Source organism: Microtus oregoni, unplaced genomic scaffold (assembly GCF_018167655.1).
Source record: "Microtus oregoni isolate MIOR12 unplaced genomic scaffold, Mior012 000033F_ref0000390, whole genome shotgun sequence".
Classification (NCBI taxonomy): Eukaryota; Metazoa; Chordata; class Mammalia; order Rodentia; family Cricetidae; genus Microtus; species Microtus oregoni.
Window position 1 is genome coordinate 28,212,650 of NW_024543092.1, and position 20,647 is coordinate 28,233,296.

Below are 20,647 nucleotides of genomic sequence, written 5' to 3' on the forward strand. Positions count from 1 at the left end.
TTGTGTTAGGGATGTAGGACACACAGTGCTGGCAGGGACAACTTCTCTGCTAAACGTTAGCCTTGAAACTGATTTTATGTTTGTTACAATTAGGTATTTGTCACAGTGTGTTCTATTTGGGAAGAAAGTTTTGTTGATATTTTTACCTACAGTTTAAACATCAGAGTAACCAAGTCAGGTTGGATGGATTGCTTGTTGTGGATGAGTTTGTGTGTACGTTGAGATGTAATGCCCTAGTTAACATTGGGATACCATTAAATTTGAATTTCAGGATGGCTCAAAGGGTAAAGGTACCGTAGGATCCCTAGAGATCACTCCTGCAAATTGTTCTCTGACCTCCACTTGTGTTTTGTGGTGCGATAGACTACTATACATGTCCTCCAAATAATAAATGTAATTTTTTAAAAAAAATTGAGTCAGTCAAACATCAAATGGCTTATTTGCTGTTGACTTAACGTTCTAGTGGTACTAGGATTTTTTTTCCTAATTAAAAAAATTATGGTGTGTGTGGGCTCACACATGCCATTGTGTGAATGAGGAGATCAGAGGACAACCCAGTGGTGTTGGATTCTTTCCTCTCATCTTTATGTAGGTTCTGGGGAATGCACTAATGTTATTGGCTCTGTGTCAAGTACTTTACCCACTGAACCATTCCTTTGGCCCTGTAATCCCTGCTCCCAATACCAGCATCCTTGGAGGGTGAAGCAGTTATTGACAAAAGATACTTCTGTCTTTATTACATTCTTATTTATTATTATATTCGTGAAAATAACATGTGTTTAGAGGTTTTATTGTTTTGCTCTTGACTTTAATGTAAATAGTTATTAATGTTTTAATTGTAGTCTTGCTTGATTGTAATCTTGAACATGGGCGGTGCTGTGAGTGCTGGTGAGGACAACGATGAGCTCATTGACAATTTGAAGGAAGCCCAGTACATCCGGACAGACTTAGTAGAGCAGGCTTTCCGAGCTATCGATCGAGCAGATTATTACCTTGAAGAATTTAAAGAAAATGCGTACAAAGACTTGGCATGGAAGCATGGAAACATTCATCTCTCAGCCCCTTGCATCTACTCAGAGGTGATGGAGGCTCTGGATCTGCAGCCTGGGCTCTCATTTCTCAATTTGGGCAGTGGTACTGGCTACCTCAGCTCCATGGTGGGCCTCATTCTAGGTGAGTGTGGATACGGAGCTTGAGTCCTCTCTGCGTTAGAACAATGTCTATCGTTTGAGATAGAAAATGTAGTGGGTTGGTTGCATCCCCTGGTGAAGACCATGAACCTCCTATCAGTTGCCTGAAGCTTAGCTTAGCTACAGGTGGTGGATGACTGATGAGTTGTAAGTGGGGGGTTTCCATTTCTTTGTCTCCTCTTACCTGTGCTGCTGCATTCTGCTATGAATGATGGAAAACAGCAAAAGTGTATAAATCTTGACTTTATGTGATTTCTTAATTTAATTTAATCATTCTTTTGCTCTTTTTTCCACTGTCATTAAAATCCTTTGGTAGTTGAAGTTCATTGTAGCTGTTTCTGTTTTGTTGTTTGCTACTAAAGGAGTAATAAGTTTATGTATTTTTAAGGCATTTTCAGAGATGGAAGGGATTTCTTAGGTTATCATGTTTGGAGTCATTTAGGCTGTATTCTCTACAAGTTGTAGAATGTATGTAAGAATATGGCCATTTCTGATATTATTATCAGGATTACCAACCAAAGAGCTATTGAATTCCTGCCTTGTATAAAATGTATATTGGGGCAAAGATTTTAGATGTTGCTTGTTTTTCTTCTCAATTGAAATGATTTTTAATCTTAATTTGTCTTTGATTGAGACGTGGTATAGAGAAAGCCTAATATAAGTTTTATTTGTAAATATAGATTTTTTCTTAAATTTTTCAGAAAAATTTCTTTTTCTCTTGCTTTTTTTTCAATTTGCAATTTTTAAAAAATTGTTCTTTTGATGTTTGAAAAGTCCAGGCATCAAAACAAATACTGTGTTAATGAATAGAAAGACTCCCTGAGTGATTTAGAGCCACAAATGTGCTGAGACCTTAAAACCTCGTGAATTTCTGTAATTATACATTACATAATTATCTGTGTTGTAATTAGTAAAGTACAGAAAAACAAATGAACAAGGGTTCTTTTCCTATTCTAAGAGTTTCGTTATTCTCAATATTTTCAGGTCCTTTTGGTGTGAACCATGGGGTGGAGCTTCATTCAGATGTGACTGAGTATGCCAAGCAGAAACTGGATGTCTTCATCAGAACAAGTGATAGTTTTGACAAGTATGGTCAGATACAACCCATTGGTTCAACTAAGGGCATTAATGATAGATAGAAAAAGCCTGTTTAATATGCATTGATCAATAACAAAGTATGATGAGATGATCCCAGGTTATATGTGTATCTACCCTAGTTACTGTACTATTTTAATATTCTCTAGTCTTAAGGGCTTTATGGTTTTTATTTTATTTTATTTCTTTGTTTTTTGAGAAAAAGTACCCTCACATAGCCCTGGCTATCTTGGAACTCACTATGTAGACCAGGCTGGCCTTAAATTTATATAAACCCACCTGCCTCTGTCTCTTGAGTTCTGGGATTAAAGGCATGCACCACCACACCTTGGCAGCTTTTTGTTTGTTTGTTTTTTTTATTTTTTGAGACATGGTTTTTCTGTTTTACAGCTCTGACTACACTGGAAATCAGACCAGGCCTCTGCCTCCCAAGTGCTGGAATTAAAGGTGTGGGCCACCATTTTCCAGCCAGCTTTGTGTTTTATAACTTATGACACTTACATTAACTTTTCATCAGTATAGTAAGAGAAGAGAACAAAAACTTTATTCAGTTTTCATATTCCAGTATAGAAAACTTTTATCACCTAATGGTTTCTACAATAGAATAGTTACGTTTGTCTTTGAACAGTTTATGTAAGTAGCTCTTGGTGTTTAAAACATGCACTAAACTTCTTAAAGAATGGGAGTTTCAGAGAATAAAAAGTGCTTTTTTTTGCTGGTAGTTGTGGACAGAGGCAAGCAGATCTTTGTGAGTTTGAGCAAGTTGGTCTACATGTCAGTTTCTAGGCTAGACAGTAGAGAGTGCCTGTCCAAAAAGAGAAAGTGCTCTTTAAAACTTCCTGTTGGGATTGGCAGAATGGCTCAGGGTAGGTAAAGGAACTTGCTGCCCAGAGTGATGATTTGAATTTGATCTCTGGGAACCACCTGGTGAAAGGAGAACTGACTTCTACAAGTTGTCCTCTGAAGTTTTCATGCATGCATGCGGTACATGCATGCACACACACACACTGAAATAATCAAAATCTGCTTGTCATGCAACTGAATGTGGTGTTGCACATTGTAAAAACAGTGAAAACTGATGGCTGCTGTTGCTTTATATTTAGATCATGTTGGAACATTCACTTTCATTTTATTTTGTTTGTAATTTCTAAGGATCTATTTATATAGTAATACAGCTTCTAGCTCCTGGATCCAGAAAGTGTTTCCTTGTCTGTGATTTTATAATTAAAACATAACCTATGGTAAGCACAAGTTTGTTTTATGCACTTGTTGCAATGACACATATAGTTACAGAAAACTTCTTTCTTCGCAGATTTGACTTCTGTGAACCTTTGTTTGTAACTGGCAATTGCCTAGAGATTGCTCCAGATTGTTGTCAGTATGATCGTGTGTGTTGTGGAGCAGGTGTGCAGAAAGAACACGAAGAGTACATGAAGAATCTTCTTAAAGTTGGAGGGATCCTTGTCATGCCCTTGGAAGAGAAGGTCAGGTTCTCTACACAGGTGATGTTGTGTATACTCTCCTTCACAGTCAGTTTATCTGTACTACTTTTGCAATAGCTTCTGCCGTTTTATTAACCGAGGGCAGGATGGATATGCCTAGGTCTTCCAAACCCTAGGTGCTATGTCTGAACCTTCCCTTACCTCCTTTTTCTCTTAGATTTGTTCTTTTTGTTCTTTTTTCCTTCTCACCACTAATTTTCTTCCTTCCCTCCTCTTCTTCCTTCTCTTCATCTTCATCCTAGCTCCCTTTGTTGTTTTTGTTGTCTTATAATGGTCTACTTGCTCAATACTTGATGGAAAGTATTTTACACATTTTTTCCTTTTCCAAAATTTTCTTGTATAGATTGTCTTGTAACTTACAATGCTTTACTTAAAAGAGGTCATGAATGTAATTTTAAGTCATCTAATTTTGAATCTATATCATTTTGGTATTTAAAAGTTGCATTTGGTTGATGCATGTCTTAGGTGTGTGTGTTTATGTATGGGTATTCACAAGTGTGTGGCCACGTATATCTTCCAGTGTGCAGGTATGTATGTCATGTGCATGTGGAGGCCAGAGAATTGACATCTGGTATTTTCTTTGATTGCTTTCCACCTTATGTATGGAGGCAGGATTTCTCACTTGAAACCAGAGTTTACCAGTTTGCCTAATCTAGCTAGCCAGCTTGCTCTGTGGATTCCTTGTCTCCACCTTCCGGCTGTTGGGATTACAGGTGAATCACACCATCTGCCTTAATGTTTAATTGAGTGCTGAGGGTTGGAACTCTGGTTCTCCTGTTTGCATGTCAAACACTTTACCAACTGAGCTATTTTCCTAGCTCAGTTTTCCTTCTTATTTTTTAATCTATTGGTTTTCTTATTCATATTTTCTTTACAACTGATTTATTCAGGAGAGTAGGTTATTGGTCTCGTAGTGTTTTCCTACACTCTGGACTTTTCAGTCCATAGATACATGTTCTTCTGTCCTTTGTATTTTCTACCTATTGGTAATTATATCTAGAGGCTTGGTAGAGTTTACCTTTGTCATATTTTGATGGAGGAGAACAAAAGAATATAATCCATGTATTAAAAATAGACATTTGCTCTCAGTATACAAAGGATTCTTTCTGAGATCACTTTCTTCCACTCATGATGACAAAATATGGAGATGCCTCAGATCCTTTTATAAAATCATGTCATGTGATAGTGGCATATGGACTACACACATCCTCCTGTGTGTTTCAGAATTCCTCTAGATTACTTGTAATGTCTGATAGAGTATCAGTTGTAACATGGAGGGCCAGTCTGCTTGTTTGTTGGGGTTTTTGTCTTGCCCAGTACCCCACAACTGTTTAGCCCCAAAGAAAATCACACATAGGTCTCCATAAATTATAAGCTGATTGGCCCATTAGCTCTAACCTCTTACTGGCTTACTCTCACATTTTGATTAACCCATTTTTCTGATCTATGTTAGCCATGTGGCTCAATACCTTTTTACAGTGGGGCAGATTACATCCTGCTGCTTCGGTGGTCTAGGCAGGAGTGGAAGGAATCAATTTCCTCCTTCCCAGAATTCTCCTGTTCTCATTACATCATTTCTTCTTCCTGTCTGGTTTTCCCGCCTGTATTTCCTGCCTGGCCAATCAACGTTTACTTATAACATGATTGATAGAATACAGACAATTCTCCCACACCAATCAGTACTATATAAATAGTTATTGTGTTGCTGGAATAATGACAAGCAGAAAGTCTGTACATGTTCAGAAGTAGACAATTATTTCTGAATATTTTTAGTATACAATTGCTTGTATGTTAAAAACCTTGGATCTTGAGGATAAGTTCTACTTAAGTATGTAGGTACAAGCAGCTTCTCTGTTTACTCATCCTTGTAAAATGATAGTAGCCTGATCCATTGTTTCATTGAGAACTATAGAATAATACATTTAAATTCCTTCATTTTTTCTGTATTTAGGTGCTGTTTAACTTTGATAAAGAGAAAACTGCTTATTACTGATTTGGTCCCCCTGAAGTATACATTATGTAAGACATATAGGATAAATTTTGGTTCTTAATGTTTGCTTATTAATTTTCTAAGTAATTTGCCCTTTTTTTTTATCAAAGGGAGGTGACTAATAAGGCTTTGTTTGTCTTTTAGTATCACTAATTTTGATTGAGATCATTTTAACTCTAGTTAATTTGAAAAGGATGGGCATCCTCATACTATCTCCATCTGTTCATCTAGATTATGAAATACAGGCTTATAGTTTTATTTAAGGTCTTACATGTCATTTATGTACTATGCTTAAATGTTTGATGTTCATTCTAGCTAGAAACTATCCTTTAAAAAGAAAGTTTCTGGGTAGTTGGATGGTGGTGGTGCATGCCTTTTATCAGGTGGAACTCTGAGTTGGAGGCCAGCCTGGTCTACAGAGCGAGTTCCAGGATAGCCGGGGCAATACAAAAAAACAAAAACAAAAACAAAAACCCTCTTCTTAAACAAACAAACAAAACAAAAAAAGATTCTAGGTGATGAAGAGATGGCCCAACGGTTAAGAACATACTGTTCTTTTTTTTATTTGATTTTTTATTGTAAATAATATGTATATGTTTACAATATATTGTAAGCAAAACATATATACAATATATATTGTTTTTTTATTCTCTTTTTTTTATTGAGAAAAAAAATTTCCGCCTCCTCCCAGCCTCCCACTCCTCCCCCCTCCCAGAACATACTGTTCTTACAAAGGAACTGAGCTCATGAAGATCTGTAACTCCAGCTTTAGGGATTCTGATGTTCTGTACTGGACTCTGAGAGCACTGGCACTCATGCACAGACCTTTGCACACACACATACACGTTTTTTTAATCTTCAAAATTTTCTGAAAGAATGTTTCTGCTGTTATCCCTGAATATGATTAATCTTTAGATATTTTTTCTATATATTGTGCTGCTTAATCCTTTTAAAGAGTCTTAATTGTGGATGATTTTCTGAGTTAGATGTTTTTAGAAAAGATAAGCATATAAACTTATAAGTTCTATGACTTACTTGGCTACTTACAGACTGTCCTAGTCATGTTAAACAAATGCGACTTTGTTGTTAAATTGGATTCTTAGGTACTAATTGTATAATATAAAGTGTTTTAATGATCTACATTGCTGTGTATCCGATAACATATTCCACTGCACCTCTGAAGTGCAGTTAGTGAGAGTAAGGACAATTGCTTAGATATCCAAAATGACACATTTATGTTGAATAAAGTCACATCAACATGGTGGTAGTGTCTGGCCTCTCCTGCTCCCTTCCTGTTACAGGTGCAGATGGCTTGCACCTTAGATGTTTTGTGCCTCAGATGCCATTGTAGCTATATTCCTGAAAGCAGCACACTGAAAGCAGAGTTTGTACCTTTATAATCACACAGAAACTATATTAATTATTACACTCTTTGGCCAGTAGCTTAGGTGTATTCCTAGCTAGCTCTTACATCTTAAATTAACCCATTCCTATTCATCTATATATTACCACGAGGCTGTAGCCTACCCGTAAGGTTCTTGCGTCTGTCTCCTATATGGTGTCTCCTTGACTCTGCCTACTGTCTTTCTATATCTCTGTTTGGATATCCTGCCTGGCTTTACTCTGCTAAGCCATTGGTCAAAACAGCTTTATTCATTATCCAGTAAAAGCAACACATACACATAAGGACATCCCATATCAGCACAGAATTCAGGGTTTTTTATGGTTGAAATATTGTGGCTATTGTGCATCTTTGATTATTTTTACTGAGGACAGACCCTTCCCAACTTATCCCCAATCACTCTTTTGAAGAACCCTAGAAAATTGTTTGGTAAGAATTTTTCTTCCTTATCTCATTCTCTTCTAGCCCTTTAACTTGCTTATCATTTGTATTTCTTGTAAACAGAAGGTAGGTTAAGGAGTTTGAGTATGTTCATGCTAAGCATTGCATAATAATATATTGCTGTTAGTTGTAATTCACATCACATTAGGTGTTATATAGACAGGCTATTTCATATTTAGATTTCATATATTGAAACGATTATACTTAAATGTAAGTTGTCTAGTAGCCAAATCCTTTGGATATTCTTGTTTTGTCTTTGAGATAGTTGACCAAGATAACACGCACAGGCCCCTCTGCTTGGGAAACAAAAAAGATTCTGGCTGTTTCCTTCGCCCCTCTGGTCCAACCCTGCCGTTCGGAGTCAGGACAACCCAGACTTGTTCAGCTACGTGAGTATAAGCATCTACCTGTCTTTTATGTCTGGTTAAAATCAGAATAGAAAAAAAGTACAAAAAAAAATCCCTTTGATATTAAAGAGTGTTAACCTCCCTTATTTCAGCCCACAAATTATACAAGATACTTTAGGCATTTAAAAAGTCTCTCTATTTAACCCATCTTAGATGATTTTAGTCTTCTTTTAAATCTATACAATGTTGTTACTGATCATGCATTTGAAAGTAGCAGATTCACAGAAGAGCTAATTTTGCCATGTGGGAAGCTCAGGCAGTTTGCTTTGCCTGCTGGGAATGTGTAGTGGCACCTGCACACAGTTTTCTCTTTCTCACAGTACCTGTCTCATGCTGCTGTAAGCAATATGGATGAGGAGCCTGTTCTACTGTGCGACTAGGAAATTTGGGGTAGCCTCATATGCTCTAAACCTTTGTGTTTTTATTTCTAAGATGTAGACTCAGCATGGAGCTTAAATAGGGTGATATTCATTCTGATGTTTTATATTTTAAACAGTTCTCACAGAAATAGGATTTCAAAGTTTTGAAGATTTAGGATTTCCAAGTGAAGACTATTCATCATGCTTTCTGATCACTTAAAACATTTAGAAAATGTGTGTGTGTGTGTGTGTGTGTGTGTGTGTATGCAAGAAAGAGAGGGAGAAAAATATAATAGAAATGTGAATTATTATAGATTGAAAACAAATACATTTTGGTGAATTTTTTACAAAACATTTCAATTTGTAATAGTCATTTAACAAATTGTCCTACTTTGTGTGTCATATGAAATTCAGTTTACAATTAACAGTGAAACATACCAAGGAGTTTATAAAGACTAGGGAAGGCATGTACAAGATGTTGTTATGTTGTGCTTGATTTTGAGGGTGAGAAGGAATTCCCTTAAGAGAGGAGGAGTAAAAAGAGAACCAGGAAAACCAAGGCAATAGAGACATACACTCTGTGGTGTTGTCGTGGGATGTGTTGGAAAAACTTGACTTATGTGTAGTTTGGGTTTTAGTTCATTGTATGGCTGTGGAGAGCCTCAGATGTTATTGAAGATGCTGCAATGCCATCATTTGGAGGGTGAATTTGTCAGACTGGTGCTCTGAAATTTTATTCTTTCAACAAATGTGGCCTTTGATCTTCTGGCATAGTGGCTGGATTTGGTGGAAGACAAGGACTCATGAGAGCATTTGGAAGACTTTGAAGATCTGGTTAGAAATGAGTGTTTCTGTATGAGGACTTATCAAGCCTGGATATGTGTTGCCTTCTCAAATGCTCACTGTGAATGTTTAGTGATAAACATTCATGTGATTTGGTTAGCATTAACCAAAGCTGGGTAGGGTATTTGCAGTTTCTGTCTTCCCAGATTTTGCTAGATCACTGATTTTTATGAGACCAAGGAAGTAAGAGAAACCGTATAGCAAAGCCAGCCCACAATGATGCTGAACAACTTGGACATGCACTGCCTGGAGCATCCTCCTAAGTGGCCTGTATTCAGGTTGGAGGCAGACATCAGGCAGGAAGTTGGGGTTTTCCCCATCAGGCAAGAGACAAAGATTGAGACTACACTAGCCTCAGCAGGAAGGGTTCAGGGATACATGACCTTTCTGAGGAGCAACAGGAGAGCCCAAGGTATTGATATTATTGTCTATGCTAAGTGTGGGGTAGGATTGTCTTGACTGGGACGAAATTTCAGCTTAGGGAAATGGTCTGTATTACTTAAAGTCATAGAATAGATATAAAACCAAGGATCATACTGAGAGAGAAGCGGAGTGGATACTGGAGCCTTTGGGGGTATCATAAGGCCCAAGGAAGAGAAGTCATAGAGAAGGGTTATGAACTGAACCAGCTATTCCTGGTAGTCCTTAGAGAAAGCTCAGTAGGCCAGAGTTGGTGCTTGGGAGCCCAGTAGCCAGTGAGGGACTGTTTTTAGCATCTCGGGGAAACAGCTGAATTTCAGAGGTTCTAGAACTAGTCTTTCTTGAATTGAGTTAGTGAGAGCAGGATATACCACAGGTCATTTGTTGAAGTACATTGGGGGATGCGGGAAAGATACTGCAGAACCATCCCAAAGAGAGAGCACAGCCCCATGTTCTCAGGGACAGAGGAAAAGAGAGAAAGGTTGGTACCTCTGAAAGAGGGAGGAGGTATTGTTTGCTGTTAGAACCTGGTCTACAGACTTGCATTTCTGCAGGGCAGAGGATACTGGTGGTCTTTAGGCAGGGTTTATGATTTAGGTAGCAAATGCTGCAGATAACACGAGAGTCCTCTCTATAGGGTGGCATCTTGTTTGGAGAAGGTTATGTGTAACGGCGTAAATGAATGCAGACAGAGTGTAGAAATATATATATAGATTTAATGTAGAAATAGACTTACAGAACCACCGTTCCCGCGGAGACCAGGAAAGCAGAAGCAAGCGCTCAGAGCTTGCTGGCCAAATTTATAGGCAGACATTAGCCCGAGGCGAACACGCCCCCTAAGGGGCGGGACTTATCCCTACATCTCCCCTTTTTGTCTAAATAAGACAGAACTAAACCAAATACAACTACATACAATAACAACAAATAATAAATATAACAAACAATATTGAGAACAAAAGCTTTGCTAAACATTCTATCTCAAGGAGTCCAAATAATGTAAAGAGTAACTACAATTATATAATCTTCAACTCAGTCAAAGATCTGAGAAGGGAATAAACACTACTCAACAAACGAGATATATCCAAAATGTGCAACAATTGACAGAGACAACTGACTACCTGGGCAATCACCCAAAGTCTCGTTTGCAACGTTGAGTCAACCAATTTTGGCTAAGGCCTAACATAACTGACATACCATTATTAAAGGCAAGGAACTTTTCAAAACTATCTTACCCTGTCTTGGCAGGATATGACAGTCCTGTTTTATCCATTGATGCACGCTCTGTATCTGTGTCAGTGGTTGAGGTATGGGCATTTCTTTGCCCAAAGGCCAGTTCTGCCAAAATAGAAAGGCTCCAGGTGGAGTGTTTTTGGTGCTCAACATTCTCTCGGGAATAGAGCGGTGTTGCCAGGAGCAATTGTGTCTCACTATCACGAAACTCTGAGTTAGATTAAAGGCCATATTCTACAGCTCTTTGAAGAGGTTGAAGATTATCTATCTATACTGAGTATAATCTCTATATATCTAAAGAACCTGATTAGTCTAATTATAAATGACAAACTTAGATGACAATTAGTCTATATAATTCTCAATATCTATCTAACTTAAAGACTAAGACAATAAACGACTGTGAAACAAATGAGGACAATGACCTCCAAATATAAACAATGTACAAATATACATTGCAGTAGGTAAATATATATCAATACACAAATATTATATAAGTATCTTAATCAGAGGTAGAAATGTACACTGCAATATGGTAAATATATACAATATATATATATCAATACAATATATGTCAATACATAAAAATGTTTTAAACAGAGGTAGAAACATGCATGCGTACAATAGTCCATATAATTTAACTTTGTTTCATTATACAAGAATTGATACCAATATATTTGTCTAAAAGCAGTAACTCACAATTATAAATCTATTATCCCATCATTCCCTCTTTTTTTTTTTTTTCAAAATGATCCTTGAGCTTATAAAATTCCTCTCCCAACCCTCAATCATATACTAATTATAATCAACCCCTAAATGATGTCCCTAAACCCAAGGGCAAACTTTACTGGGAGAGGGGACGTCGTTCTCTAGAATTACTTCCAGCTGTCATAGGGGCGACGTTCTTTCTGGGGGATCCTGTGAAAGTAAAATGATGGTTAAATTTCAAGATAATGTCTTTTAAAATTGCAAATAGTCTCTGAGTATTTTCATGCAGGTCTGGCCAAAATGTTGTATAAGATGTGCACCATTTCAGCTAACCAAGTTGGAACTGTCTTGTGCAGCTGGTACCCAAAGCAGGTCTTGTAGTAGCGCTATCAGTATCATGACGTCATATCAACCAGGTGGAGTTGTTGTTATGGGGCCCCATCTTCTTCCTGGAAACTTCAAATGTCACTTCAGGAAAAACTCATTGTTCATTATGAAAAACTTAAACATTAATCATATAGACATATATAGACATATATATATATTCAATGAAAGACATGATAGATATATTCAATGAAAAGTATGATAGATATGAAGAGAAGCAAAGATGTTTTCTAAACTCATATTTCTTTCTGTCCCATATCATGGCTCTTGACATGAGACAGAAACTCCAGAAACTCTGGGTTTTTCTCTTACTAACAGGCTTGGAATTGGAGAGGGACTGAGCCAGAGTCCAACTTCAAAACCAGCTTTATAAATTTAGAAATATGGTTTAATATTACTTACACAACCCATTCAGTTGTCTTGATATTTCCTATTGGGCAGGTATTTTTCCATCTGTCAGTATCCAAACATCCAGGGTCCCTTGAATTTCTCAAAGATGAGTGTTTTCCTGTGGAGATAAGAACAGAACCCTGCCCCCATTCTATATGTTTTTCTTACCACCTGTATGAATATCATCATTGTGGATGAGTTGTCATTTTCTCCTTTCCAAGAGGTTTCTCCTCTTCAAATCGAAACTTTATTAATTTTGATGGTATCCACAATTTTTCTTCTCCTGTGGAAACAAGAGCAAAACCCCTTCCCCAACGTAGCACATCTCCTGGCTTCCACTGAGAGGTCAGCACATCTTTGAAATAAATCGGTTGATTTAGTTCAGCAGACTTTTCCATTATCCAATGTCTTTCTGCTGCTGTCGTTCCTTTCTCATTAGCGTTAAGAAAATTCAAGGTTAATAAAGCATTATGTAATCTATTTCTGGGGGTATTTTCAGTCCCTTTCTGTTTGTTCAGCATATCCTTTATAGTACGATTTGATCTTTCTATAACTGCCTGACCTGTAGGATTATTTGGTATACCTGTAATGTGTTTTATATTATAATAATCAAAAAAGCGTTTCATTTTCTTAGATACATATGCTGGACCATTATCTGTCTTTATTTGCGCAGGTATACCCATGATGGCCATAACTTCCAATAAATGTGTGATTACTGAATCAGCCTTTTCTGAGCTCAGGGCAGTAGCCCATTGAAAACCTGAATACGTGTCTATGGTGTGGTGTACATATTTTAATTTGCCAAATTCTGCAAAGTGGAACACATCCATCTGCCAGATTTCATTCCTTTGGGTGCCCTTTGGATTAGCCCCTGCAGGCAGTGGCGTTTGGTTATAGAAAGAGCAAGTAGGGCATTTCTTTACAATCTCCTTAGCTTGTTGCCATGTAATTGAAAACTCTTTCTTCAAACCTTTGCTATTAACATGATGTTTTTTATGAAATTCAGAGGCTTGTAGCACACTACCAATCAATAATTGATCAATTTCTGCATTACCTTGTGCTAGAGGACCTGGCAGACCCGTATGGGATCGGATGTGTGTTATGTACATAGGGCAAAGCCTGTTCCTGATCAAATCTTGAACCTGGAGGAACAATGAGGTTAGTTCAGTATCATCAGGTATAAATTCAGCAGTTTCAATATGTAAAATAACTCTTTCTGCGTATTGTGAATCTGTAACTATATTAATAGGTTCTTTAAAATCCCTTAGCACCATAAGAATGGCATATAATTCCGCCTTCTGGACAGAAGTATACGGACTTTGTTCCACCTTATCCAAGTCTTCTGATTTGTAACCTGCCTTCCCTGATTTATTGGCATCAGTATAGAATGTACGGGCTCCAGTTATTGGAGCATCACGGACGATTCGAGGAAGAATCCAAGAAGTTCTCTTTATGAAGTTAAGCCGCTTGCTTTTTGGATAGTTGTTATTAATGTCTCCCAAAAAATTAGCACAAGCTCTTTGCCATGGTTCATTATCTTCCCATAATTTCTTTAGTTCATCAGCAGTGAAAGGCACTATAATTTCTGCTGGGTCTATGCCTGCTAGTTGACGAAGTCTCAGCTTGCCTTTTATAATTAACTCAGAGACTTTTTCCACATAAGTTTTCAGTTTCTTACTTGGTTTATGTGGTAAAAAGATCCATTCCAAAATAATATCATCTCTCTGCATTAAAATTCCTGTAGGAGAAATTTTTGATGGTAGTATGACGAGAATACAATCGAGCTCTGGATTCACCCTGTCCACATGTGCCTGTTGTAATTTTTCCTCAATCATTGTCAGTTCCTTTTCTGCTTCAGCTGTTAATTCTCTGGGACTGTTTAAATCTTTATCACCATCCAAGGTTTTGTTCAAATGAATTATTAAATCAGGTGTTATTCCAATAGCTGGTCGTAGACTGGAAATGTCTCCTAACAGTCTTTGAAAGTCATTAAGAGTCCGTAGGCGATCTCTCCTAATTTGTGCTTTTTGTGTCTTAATTTTTTGCAAACCTATTTTATAACCTAAATAATTAACAGAATCTCCCTTCTGAATCTTTTCAGGAGCTAATTGCAATCCCCATTTAGGTAAAAGTATCTTTATTTCTTCAAACAGTCTGTTCAAGGTATCCATGTTTGAATCGGATAACAAGATGTCGTCCATGTAATGGTATACTATAGATTTGGGAAATTTCTTGCGTATTATTTGTAATGGTTGGTTCACAAAATATTGGCACAGGGAGGGGCTATTTAACATACCCTGGGGGAGAACGGTCCAGTGGTACCTCCTCGAAGGTTGAGAATTGTTATAAGTAGGCACTGTGAAGGCAAATTTTTCTCTATCTTCTTTTTGCAAAGGTATAGTGAAAAAACAATCCTTTAAATCAATAACTATGAGAGGCCATCCTTTTGGTAATAAAGAGGGCAAAGGAATTCCAGATTGCAGAGGGCCCATAGGTTGAATAACCTTGTTGATGGCCCTGAGATCTGTCACCATTCTCCATTTACCTGATTTTTTCTTAACCACAAATACAGGAGAATTCCAAGGGCTGGTAGATTCTTCTATATGTCCAGCATCTAATTGTTCTTGTACCAGCTGTTCTAAAGCCTGTAACTTTTCCTCAGCTAAAGGCCATTGCTTTGTCCATATTGGTTTCTCAGTCAACCATTTTAGAGGCAAGGCTGTTGGTATCTCTGAAGGGACATCAATTGCTTGTTCTTTTACAGCCCGAATGGCCGGTTTTCTCAGTTTGTAATATCTTTTAATATTATTCTCAGAAATATAGGCTCTTGATTTAGCAGGAATGTTAATTTCAGTATTCCATTGTTGTAATAGGTCACGACCCCATAAATTCATTGCAATATTGGCTACATATGGCTTTAATTTTCCTATTTGTCCCTCTGGCCCTATACATTCAACCCATCTCGTGCTCTGCCTTACTCGAGATAGGGTTCCAATTCCCAGGAGCTGAACATTTACATTCTGAAGAGGCCAATACGGATGCCAAGATTCTGGGGTAATGATACTTACATCAGCACCTGTGTCCAGCAGGCCAGTAATAAAAATGCCATTTACACACACTCTCAGTTTAGGTCTTTGATCATTTATAGAAGTTTGCCAAAACACACGTAACTTATCTTTCTGATCATTATTGCTTGTAACAGTAGGCATGGGGCTTCCTAATTGTCCTGATGAGGCACGTTCTCTGCAGAAACTGGATATGACTGAACCATGTTTGCCATGGGGGCCTGTGAGGCCCCCCCTCTCACGTTTCCCGGCTGTATCAGGTTGCCTTGTCTATCTCTTGTAGACCTGCATTCATTCGTCCAATGTCTGCCCTTTCCACATCTTCTACATAAACCTGAAGGCTGAGTCCTCCTATTTCTGTTATTTCTAGAAGATGCATTATTATTATTATTTCTGAAAGATGCATTATTATTATTATTTCTGAAAATCCGTTGTTTACAATTCCTTTTAATATGACCCATTTTTCCACAATTAAAACATTTGGTATTCTGGTGTCTCCTTTTACCATTGGAAATTGCTTCTTCTACCCATGCTTCAGTGCCATAATCAAATGTATCAACATTGAGTGTATGCAAGACCCATTCTTCCAATGGTGCTGATCTGAGCTTTAAAGGACCCAAAATCCTTTTGCATTCCACATTTGCATTTTCATAAGCCAAAGACTCAATCATTATACGTCTTGCTTCTGGGTCAGATATTCCTACTTGTACAGCCTTAGTTAATCTTTGTAAAAAGTCACTAAAGGGTTCTCTCTGACCCTGTTTAACTCTGACAAATGATTCCATTCTCTGTCCTGGGTCTTGTACCCTGTCCCAAGCCCTTAAGGCTGCTGTAGTACACATGGAGAGTGTGTTTTCATCCAAATTAGCTTGTTCCTGAGGATCAGAAAAGAGCCCTTCACCTAGAATTTGATCTAGGGAAATGTCAATTCCCTTCGCTTTTTCCTGCTGTTCTAAGAGTCTAGCCTCTTGCCTGAATAAGCATTTCCATTTCAATTGCGGTCCACTCTCCAGTACTGCAGAGCTCAGCTGGAGCCAGTCTGAGGGGGTTGCTCTGCTTGTCGTGGCCCAAGATCTTAGCATCTCCTTAACAAAAGAGGCTTGCATCCCAAAAGTCATGACAGCCTGTTTTATTTCCTTGAGATCATTCATACGCACAGGTTCCCATGTATCCTCCTTGATGACCCTAGGGTTTTTGGAACCAATCACCTTCTCTGTTGTTATTACTGGAAAGGCAGGTAGAGCTGTAGGTAGAGCTTTGTGGAAATTGTCCCGGAGAGACTTACCCACAGATGTAGTTAAAATTTTCCTTTCTACCCTTTGCTCTTCCTCATCAGAATTTAGAAATTCCTCAATCTTTTCAATTCTATTCACCATTGCCTTCTGCAATGTCTGAATCTCCTGTCCAGAATTATGTTCCAAAGCCTTCATTGAGGATTCTAAAATATGAAGTTTGTCCGTTAGAGATAACATCTCATCTTTGGACATAATTTTTATGGCATAAACCGTGCCTTCTTGTATTGACAATCTTTCCGTCAATCTGTCATAAGCTTTAGACAAAATCCGATTGTCACATTCAGCAGTTTTGATTCTCTCAGTTAATGTTTCATTTCCTACAGAAAGGGACTGAATCTTATGGTCCAGATCAGCTGTTCCCTCTTCCATAGTAATGAATTTCTCCTTAACATCAGCCTGAAGAACTTCAACCTGATTCTTGAGAAGATTGTTATCAGCCTGGAGAACTTCAAACTGATTCTCGAAAAGATTGTTATCAGTCTGGAGAACTTCAACCTGATTCTTGAGAAGATTGTTATCAGCCTGGAGAACTTCAAACTGATTCTTGAGAAGATTGTTATCATTCTCAATTGTTTTTAAGCGTTCAATCTCTACCTTAAGAATCCTGGATTCGTCTCGTAAAGACTTTATCATATTTCTATTATCAAACCATTTGGTGCCAATGAAAACTACGAATCCCAGAAGGATCCATATATGTGGGGTGATAGACACCTCTTGTAAAATCTCCCACATGGTACAATTAAAAAAATCATTAAATTCTTGAATAGTAATGTGTTCAGACATTTTATTTATAAAAGAAAATTTTTTTACCTGCAAAGATCGGTTCCTGCCAGTGGTGGTCTCTGTGTTTTTGGAGCCTGTCCTAGAACTAGCTCTTGTAGACCAGGCTGGCCTTGAACTCACAGAGATCCGCCTGTCTCTGCCTCCCAAGTGCTGGGATTGAAGGCGTGCACTACCAAGGCCTGGCAGGCCTCAAACTCACAGAGATCTGCCTGCCTCTGCTTCCCAAGTGCTGGGATTAAAGGCGTGCTCTACCACTGCCTGGCCGGCCTCAAACTTGTGATCCTCCTGCCTCTGCCTCCTTCAGCAAATCCTACCGGCGTGGGCCACCACAACCGGCCAAGTCACTTTGTAACAGACCAAATCTGACGCTGTGGCAGCTTTTGTTGCAAAACCGCAAGTACTTGAGCTTCTGCTAATTCAGGCAGTGGGGTTCCGCTGCAAAACTTAGCCAAGGCAGGCAGAATGGGCCTGTGTCGCGAGTGTGTCTCGGACTCGGCACTGGGGCCGGAGTCACGAACTGAAAAACAGCACCGGGGAGGGTGCTGTGTTAGCTAGCGGGCTACCCGCTTGAGTCGGGGGCAAAATAGCCCGACGTTGGACGCCAAAATGTAACGGCGTAAATGAATGCAGACAGAGTGTAGAAATATATATATATAGATTTAATGTAGAAATAGACTTACAGAACCACCGTTCCCGCGGAGACCAGGAAAGCAGAAGCAAGCGCTCAGAGCTTGCTGGCCAAATTTATAGGCAGACATTAGCCCGAGGCGAACACGCCCCCTAAGGGGCGGGACTTATCCCTACAGTTATGTGCACTGGAGGGAAAAAGGGTTTTAGATTTTCTGTTTAATGTATTTAAACCCTTGGTCTCTAATTCCTTTTACTTTGAGAAAAACCCTTATTACTGCTATGTGTTTATTGTTAGCTTAAAGTTGTGTTTGGTTTCCATTTTTTTTCCCTTTGGTGTGATTTGGAAATTTTGTTTTTCCTTAAAATGGTTTTAGATTTTCATTTGTCTACTTTAGCAGAAAAATAATATATAAATTACTATGAAACTATTAAAATAGATAAAAGGATGTTCGAAATATAGATTACTGTATTGATGAGTAGATGTTATCATGTCATTGAGCAGAGTAAATTGAGTTATAAACTAGTCTGCAAGAACAAACCCTAAGGTTCCAAATTCTGCTGTTGACTGATGTATGGCTAGACAGTATTTCTTTCCTTTTCAGATTAAGAATTAGTATATGTGGATATGTCCTTGAGAAACACGCATGGTGCAGAGTAGACCACTAGTTCCTATTTTGTTAGAATTAGTATATGTGGATATGTCTTAAGAAACACGCATGCAGAGTAGACCACTAGTTCCTATTTTGTTAGAATTAGTATATGTGGATATGTCTAAGAAACACGCATGCAGAGTAGACCACTAGTTCCTATTTTGTTAGAATTAGTATATGTGGATATGTCTAAGAAACACGCATGCAGAGTAGACCACTAGTTCCTATTTTGTTAGAATTAGTATATGTGGATATGTCTAAGAAACACGCATGCAGAGTAGACCACTAGTTCCTATTTTGTTAGAATTAGTATATGTGGATATGTCTAAGAAACACGCATGCAGAGTAGACCACTAGTTCCTATTTTGTTAGAATTAGTATATGTGGATATGTCTTAAGAAACACGCATGCAGAGTAGACCACTAGTTCCTATTTTGTTAGAATTAGTATATGTGGATATGTCTAAGAAACACGCATGCAGAGTAGACCACTAGTTCCTATTTTGTTAGAATTAGTATATGTGGATATGTCTAAGAAACACGCATGCAGAGTAGACCACTGGTTCCTATTTTGTTAGAATTAGTATATGTGGATATGTCTAAGAAACACGCATGCAGAGTAGACCACTGGTTCCTATTTTGTTACAATGTTCCCTTCTTTGAAGTTCTTCCAGCAAGTTAGGTGTGGGGTTGACCTTGCCCGTGCCCATAGGCTCTACCCTGTCCACAGCACCACTGGCTGTGCGCAGCCTGCAGGACCTGGCCAGGCTTGCTATCCGTGGCAGCATCAAGAGGGCTATGCGCCAGGAAGCCACCAGAGGAGGTGGACTGAAGAGCACACCTATGTTTAAAAGAAGGCGACTTCGTCGTCGGCGAATGGAGACCATTGTCTTTTTGGACAAAGAAGTCTTTGCCAGTCGAATTTCCAACCCCTCTGATGACACCAGCTGTGAGGATGCAGAGGAGGATTGGCGGGAAGTGGCAGAGAGGACCTTACGGGAGGCCAAGCCTGAGCCACCAGTAAACTTCCTTCGCCAGAGGGTATTGCGCCTCCCATTGCCCGACCCCCTGAAGTACTACCTGCTGTATTACAGGGAAAAGTGAGCTTGTGGGAGAGTGGGACCAGGATACCCAGAACAAACCGCTGGCCAGGTACACGTGTCTTTTCCCTTCATTGGTTCCTGACTATCCTCTAAAACTTTCATGCAATGGTGTGATTTATTTAAGCACAATCCAACAAGAAACTTCATTGAATTATTTTCCTCAGTGGCGGGGGTGGGGTGGGGTGTGCATCTTGTTGGTTTTGCTGTAATTTGAACTCACTGGGACCTGCATGATATCTGCTCCTCATGCAGGCAAACTTATACATTGAGGCTGGAACTGAATTGTATTGGATCCTGTGTGAAGCAAGGGGCATGTTTGGAAAGGTGTGAGGGCATCTTTGGGTGTGACATACCACTATTCAGCTTGAATTTATGTCGTGATTCTATTGCTGGCACTGAGTTCATCTGACTTTTGTTGTTTTCTAGGTTGGGAAATGTTGGAAAGCCTCTCTTATGTTAATCAAATCTTATGTGAAATATCAACTTGAAATTTTTAAAAGGAAAAGAAAATGAGATGCAGGAGGAAGAGGAATAAAATATAAAACTGCCAGACGTCTTTCTGAAATTTCCAAAGGCTTCTAAGTAGTTGACCCTCTCTCCCTCATGCCCTCTGTTACTTGATAGGAACCACCATCAAGTAATCTCTTACAGGATAGTCTAAAAAGAAAACAAGTTTTTCTTACTTAAAAAAAAATGTGTGAGTGATAAACTAGTCACTGAATTGCAAAGACCAGAACAGGTTTCTAAGGTATTTAAATGGGAAT

The 20,647-nt window shown here is 38.5% G+C and overlaps 1 protein-coding gene across 2 annotated transcripts; it reads left to right on the forward strand.

The window, feature by feature from the left end:
* The first annotated feature begins 851 nt into the window (after positions 1–851).
* Positions 852–20,331, forward strand: LOC121466469 (protein-L-isoaspartate O-methyltransferase domain-containing protein 2-like). 2 transcript variants are annotated; one of them, XM_041680203.1, is made up of 5 exons: positions 852–1,173; positions 2,175–2,277; positions 3,598–3,769; positions 7,886–8,009; positions 19,511–20,331. In XM_041680203.1, exons 1-5 carry the CDS (start codon positions 867–869, stop codon positions 19,882–19,884), a joined length of 1,080 nt encoding a protein of 359 aa, XP_041536137.1. In that variant the 5' UTR covers positions 852–866; the 3' UTR covers positions 19,885–20,331. The 2 variants fall into 2 exon arrangements, with proteins under 2 accessions (XP_041536137.1, XP_041536138.1); XM_041680204.1 differs by having other exon boundaries at positions 7,882–8,009; positions 19,511–19,742.
* The last annotated feature ends 316 nt before the right edge of the window (positions 20,332–20,647 follow it).